This window comes from Sceloporus undulatus, chromosome 4 (genome assembly GCF_019175285.1).
Source record: "Sceloporus undulatus isolate JIND9_A2432 ecotype Alabama chromosome 4, SceUnd_v1.1, whole genome shotgun sequence".
NCBI lineage: Eukaryota > Metazoa > Chordata > Lepidosauria > Squamata > Phrynosomatidae > Sceloporus > Sceloporus undulatus.
In genome coordinates, this window is record NC_056525.1 from 120,727,775 (window position 1) to 120,734,064 (window position 6,290).

At 40.5% G+C, this 6,290-nt stretch overlaps 1 protein-coding gene across 1 annotated transcript in view; it reads right to left on the reverse strand.

Annotated features, from left to right (window-relative positions):
* Positions 1–399: 399 nt before the first annotated feature.
* LOC121929028 (laminin subunit gamma-2-like) overlaps positions 400–6,290 on the reverse strand; it is a 9,695-nt gene continuing 3,804 nt past the window's right edge. Inside the window, exons 2-4 of the mRNA XM_042464350.1 lie at positions 5,165–5,274; positions 3,488–3,709; positions 400–605 (exon numbers count right to left, since the gene is read on the reverse strand). Coding sequence (XP_042320284.1) covers positions 400–605; positions 3,488–3,709; positions 5,165–5,274 — 538 coding nt within the window. The remainder of the gene's footprint in view (positions 606–3,487; positions 3,710–5,164; positions 5,275–6,290) is intronic.

The window sequence follows — 6,290 nt, forward strand, 5'->3', positions numbered from 1 at the left end:
CTGTACATGGTGAAGGGACCCAATTGTAAACATGAAATTCATTTATGTTCCATATACAGCTTACATATATAGCCTAAAGGTAATTTTATACACAGTATTTTAAATAATTTTGTGCATGAAACAAAGTTTGTGTACACTGAGCCATCAAAAAACAAAGGTATCACTATCTCGGCCACCCATGTGCACAATTTTGGATTTTGGAATATCCTGGATTTCTGGACTTCGGATAAGGAAGACTCAACCTGTACCAGCAAATCATATCTTATCCTTGCACATATTTATATGACCCCTGAATGTTTAGTTTGATCCTTATGTGGCACAGATTTATAACAGATTTATAATATAGGTTCTTGACATTTCTGAGGAAACAGAAAAGTGTACTTGAAGGAAAAGCTATGGTTACATCATAACTGGGGCATTACCGTCTGCGCCTGGAAGGCACCTATTGCAAACAATTTCCCCTGTGCTCTGCTGGACCGAACAGCCATAGCCACTTTGGCACGGGCATGGCTGGCATCTCTGTGGGTTCCATGGGGATCTGTAAAAGTCAGCTGGGCAGCCAGCATGTATGGGCTCCATGTTTTCATCCCCAGAATAGCACTCTCCTGAACACAGACAGAAAGGGGAAAGAAGAGTAGTAAGGTGGTGGAGTTTGACTACATATGGCTCACAGGTTGAATCTAGCCTTGAGGTCCTTTGCGCAGCTTTTATTAGAACCCTGAGAATTCCAGTATAGGGCCCTATCACACTACACTGTTATAGTGCTATTCCACTTTAACTGCCATGGTAACATCTTATAGAATCCTGAGATTTGCAGTTTAAGGAGGGACATTTAGATTTCTTAGAATGCTCTTGGACCTCACTAAACTCCAAAGCCCAGAATGCCGCAGAAGGTGGTTGAAGTGGAATATAACATTATAACAGTATAGTGTGATAAGGGCATTAGAAACAAAGCACAATACAGACTTCTACCATTTGTGCAGAGAAAAGTTTTAAAATATGATGGTAAAAATGGGGGGGGGGGACGGAAAGAAATCAGAAGTCCACTTAATCAGAAGTGGGAACCCCCCCCCCCCAAAGTCCCAAGGTTGCACATATACCCTTCCAGCCCCCACATTTCTTCCAATACCCCCACTAACCCTGGTTTCTTTTAATTATTTACCAGAAATTGTCCCTTGTGCATTGTACTCATTAGAAAGTGTGAGGACAGTTTTGTTTTACAGTCATAAGGGGCTTTTTTTCAACATAAGAAGAGACTTGAAGACATTTGTGATAATAAAAAAGCTTCCCCTGGGCCCAAAACAGCTTGTGGGCCTTAAACTTGCCAAAATTATTTTATGTGTCCCCTAGAGGGCAGGAGAGGCCTTTTACTGTTAAAAAGGATATTAAGAAAGAATTAGTTTGGAGACTGGAGAATGGTTGCCCTGCAGCTCTTGAGGGATTGTATGTGGCCCTTGGATCACACTCTGCCTATCCCTACATTAAAGCATAGATTTGACTATACAGTGGGCCCTTCTTATACATGGATTTTTTTTATAAACGGATTTAAGCATCCACGGTTTGAAAATGTTAAAAAAAGTATAAATTTCAAATATCTAACCTTGATTTTCCATTGTTTATAAGGGACACCATTTTGCTATGTCATTATATTTAATGGGACTTGAGCATTCATGGATTTTGTTATCCACAGAGGATCTTGGAACCAAAACCCAGTGTATAACAAGGGTCTACTGTACATAGATTTACAATATATACTTCACAGATTCTGAAAACTATGAAATATTTTTGAGGAAAGTTTTTTATTCCATATTATAATTGCAATTAATTTGCAAACAGTTATCAGTCTCAGCCTTAAAAATAATCTATTAACAGTAGTTATTTACTTTTTTGTAGAGCTCTAGTTCATGGCAGATGATATCCACACTTGATTAAAGGCTCTATCTCTTAGGAATTATTGGAATGCTCTTTTTCTCAGCTGCTGGATAATATCAGATAGTGGTTGGGAAGGAAAAATAACGGAGGTGCTTCCTTGGAGAATGTGGCTTCTGTACTCAGTCTAAAATAGTTGTTTATCTGTCTTGTTTGCTTATTGTGGTTTCAACCTCTCAGCAGCAGGTGGCAGATGCTTTTTCCCCCTTCAAATCCATTCCTTGAACTTTTGTAAGGTTTAATGATGCACCATAATATAGGCAGGAATAATTGCTTGGGACCTGGCTAAAAAGTGACTGTCCCTATGTATGTGGTAGTGGGCTTTAAACATTGCAAACAGTATTATCCCAGAGAAGCCTCTTGTAGTTATTGTGCAGTATAGAAGTGTAATAAACCAACAGATATATAAATATAATCTCAGTGGATGTTCATCCAGATGCAATTTGAAACATTATCTGGAAAAGGCTTAGAACAGTGATGGCGAACCTTTTAGGGACAGAGTGCCCAAACTCAAAAGTATTCCGGCACCAGATGTTACCTGGTGCCGGGGGTGGAACTTCTGGGGGGAGAAGATGGGATTTCCAGGGGTGGGACTTCCAACTTCTGGTGGTGGTACTTCCAAGGCGGGACTTCTGCAGAGACAGCTAAAGGTCCAGGAGGGTGGGGGAAGAAGAGGAATAGGTGCATGCATGTTCCTCTTCTTTTCCCCACCCCCCTGGGTTTCTGAAAAGAGGTCTCTCCTCGTGCCCTCCAAAATGGTTTCGCATGCCAGAGAGGGCACGCGTGCCATAGGTTCACCATGGGTTTAGAAGAATCTCTCAAGACACTGAAGTTTTTCATCACAAAAGGGACAGAAACTTTCTCTTTTTTAATACAATAAGACTGGCTAAAGTTCTCAGGGCTCTAAGGGCCTTTTATAAATGCATTCTGTTGCCACATGGGGAGGATGCACACTTACTTCCCAATTTTCATTCAACCTAAGATACAACCTAAGTGGAATGGACCTTCCTTAATATGTTGCCCAACTGGGTCAAGCCTTCTTCTCAAAACTGGAGAAATCATACTTGTTGAGTGAATATCTGTCCAGTGCCTGCCTAGGGATTATCACACTAGCTGCCTTTTCCTATTCTGGGCATGGGCTGAGACCAGGCTGGGACCGTGTCTTATTGCACAGCTCCAGGCTCAGATCATTACCATCGTGTCCTTCTCCTATCCTTAGCTAAAAACACTTCTTTTCCGTAATGGGAGACATTCCGATCAGTGATGGGATGGTAACAATCTGGGCACAGAGCTATGCGATAACACATGTTCCAACCCTGGTCTCAGCCCGTGCCCAGTTCAGGAAAAAAAAAACAATGCGATAATCTCCTTTTTATATGAAGTATGGGGGAAAATTATGCCATGCTCACGTCTCCCTCACAGAGCCAAAAACCTGGAAAGAAAACTGTGCTAACAGGTTGAGGACTATTTTACTTTTCTATTAGAGTCCAGACTGTTGTTCTCATAATTAAAAAAAACTAGTATGTCCAGAACAATAGGTGCCTGTGGATTTCCATACCTGTATCTGGATCGCAGAGTCCTCCTCCCTGGCAATTGCACACCACACAGTTGCTGAGAGCCCCATGTCTACCAGAATTCTCTCTCTTGTACCCTGGAGCACATTTCTCACAGAACTGCCCCTGGTATCCAGCTGGGCACACACATTGTTCCACCCACGGTGCTGGAGTGCCAGAGGTTGGCTGTGCCGAAATCAAAATGACATTCCTGAGGTAGCCTGTGGCTGAATGAACAGAAAGCAGATTGCACTGAATACTTCTTGAGAAGATAATAACATGATGAGTACCATACAACCCAAAATCCCAACTAGATAATATCTAAGAGAAGAACAGATGTCTGGAGAGCAGGCTTAGAAATGGACAGATCACTCCATTTCTGTATGATGTAATTTTCGCACAAATTCATTTGTGATCCTTTTCCATCCTGTTTCTGAATTAATCTGCTACTTTTCTAAAAGTCATATAAAAATCAATTTGCTGGGGGTCCTGAAATTAGAGATCACAAGCTACCTTCACCCTCCACAGAAACACATTTTGCAGCATTGGCTATGGATGATGAATGACAAATAAAATCAGTTTTAAGGGTGTATACACACAGCAGTATGACACCACTTGCAGCCTTTGTCCTGTCCTGTGGAATTCTGGGATCTGTAGTTTTGTTCTGAAGAATCTTCTTCCATAATGTGTGAACCATCATGTGGAATCCTCCTTCAATCTAAGCAGTTTCGTGAGGAATTCTGCTAAGAATTCACTCTGCTAAGGGAGCCCTGCCTTGCTTTTGCAAAACAGGAAAAATCATGTATTTTTAAATAGGCTTTTCTTGATAAGCAGATTAACTTATGCCCATTGGCTTCAATTATTTATGTTTTGATCGGGGATGTTTGAACAGTATTCCAGGAAGCATAAAAGGCCTGGCATTCTGTTAGTGGGATACACATGCTGGATGAATTATTTGCAGTAATACCACAACAGTCATATTTGGCTTATAGCAGAGTTGTGTATACAGCAGTGATGCATGTTCCAGTTATGCACTGTGCACTGTGGATGCACACTGCAGTTGCACATTGCACACCTTGAGTGCACACTGAGCATTGCAGGATGGCAACCAAACATTGGTATATGTTGTGTGCACTGTTGCTGGTCCACAAGGGGGTTGTGTAGTGCTGGCGCAACATATCTCTGCAGGCAAATATTTATGCTAAAATAAGGGGATGCTGGATTGCAAAAGATTTCTCAGTGAGGAGACGAATACAACTGAAGCTTTCTCTCTAATAGTCTTCATTATTACCAATGCCCTCATTACCACTATTCCAATTTGGAGCCATGGCGTATGTTTAGGTGTGCGAGGGGGAGCAGCCTAAAGTATAGTCTGGACAAGAGTACTCCAAGTGAATGCTGGTTGCAACTTAAAACATGACCCAGAATCTTCTGTACCATGCAGGGGTTTCTGTGGCAGTCACACACGGTTTCTCAGAAAGCAAGTCACTGTGGAAAATATTCCCTGAAGACAAGTTTACAAAACAAGGCCTCAGAAGAGAAATAGTGACAATCTGCTTTTCAGTGAGTTTTTATATTGTTTTATAGCACTCTGTGAGCATCCTTTTGAGATTTTTTTAAATGAAGTTAATACATCTAAAAAAATGTACACAAGCCATTTTACTATCCTACTTCCAACTCACTGTCTCCATAAGTAGCTCTGATTCGAAGTGCTGTCAGGTTCCCAATTAAACGATGATACTCAGTTCTACTCAGCCTAGGACTCCAGTTATTGTTTGGGTGCTCATCCAACCTGCAGGTCAGAGAAGCAGAAATAAACTGAGGCTATACAGAAAGATATCTGAGCAGCTATCCCTATAGATAACATTTCACTTAGCAAAAATACCTATGAATGAATGAAGACAGAACCACTCAGCTGTTTTACAATTAGCAATGGAGAAAGGCTCAAATGTCTAATGATATAGAGAAAATGGTACACTTTCTGGTTGAGAAAAATGAGGAACACAGAAATCTGTGCAAAGGATACAGAAGTCTGGTGCCAGTGATTCTCAGGGCGCAAACACCCATACAAAATACATATTTCTTCAGTAATCCAAGGGCAAGAGTGGAAATCATGTAATCCATGGACTGCAGGTGTCCCAGCAGATGAGTCTAGAGATGCCTTCAAGACCCCCAGTGAATAGAGTTGCCATAAGTGAGGATCTCCAAACCAGGACAAATGTAGGACAAATGTAGGGCAACATTTTCAAATGTAGGACACATTTTTATAAAAATGGAGGGCGTGCAAAAAATTGAGTTTTTTTTAAAAAAATCTTAATATAAATGCATGTTTTTAGGCATGATCAAAATGGAGGACATTTTGGCATTATTCTTAGACAGATGGCAGAAATGGACTTGCCCTCGGGTTCAACTGTACATCTCAGAAGTGTGTACTTGGGCAAGGGACTGGTTTTTCTTCACTGCGCATGAATTAGTAAAAATCATAGCAAGTTACATTGGCCGTGCCTCAGAGGCTTGTTGATATCAATATCACCACCACCACCACCATCATCATCATCATCACCATCACCATCATCATCATCATCATCATCATCATCATCACTATAATTGGCCAAGAAAGGCAGACTTGTTAGCATTCAAAGCACCATAAATACACAAAAAATGCACTTGCATATATTTAATAATAAAAATAATGAAAAAATAAATAAAAAACAAGGCAGGGGTGTATACATTTGATAATAAAAATTAATGTAATAAAATAAAAAGCAAGCAATAATAAAAATTAATGAAATAAAATAAAAACAAGCA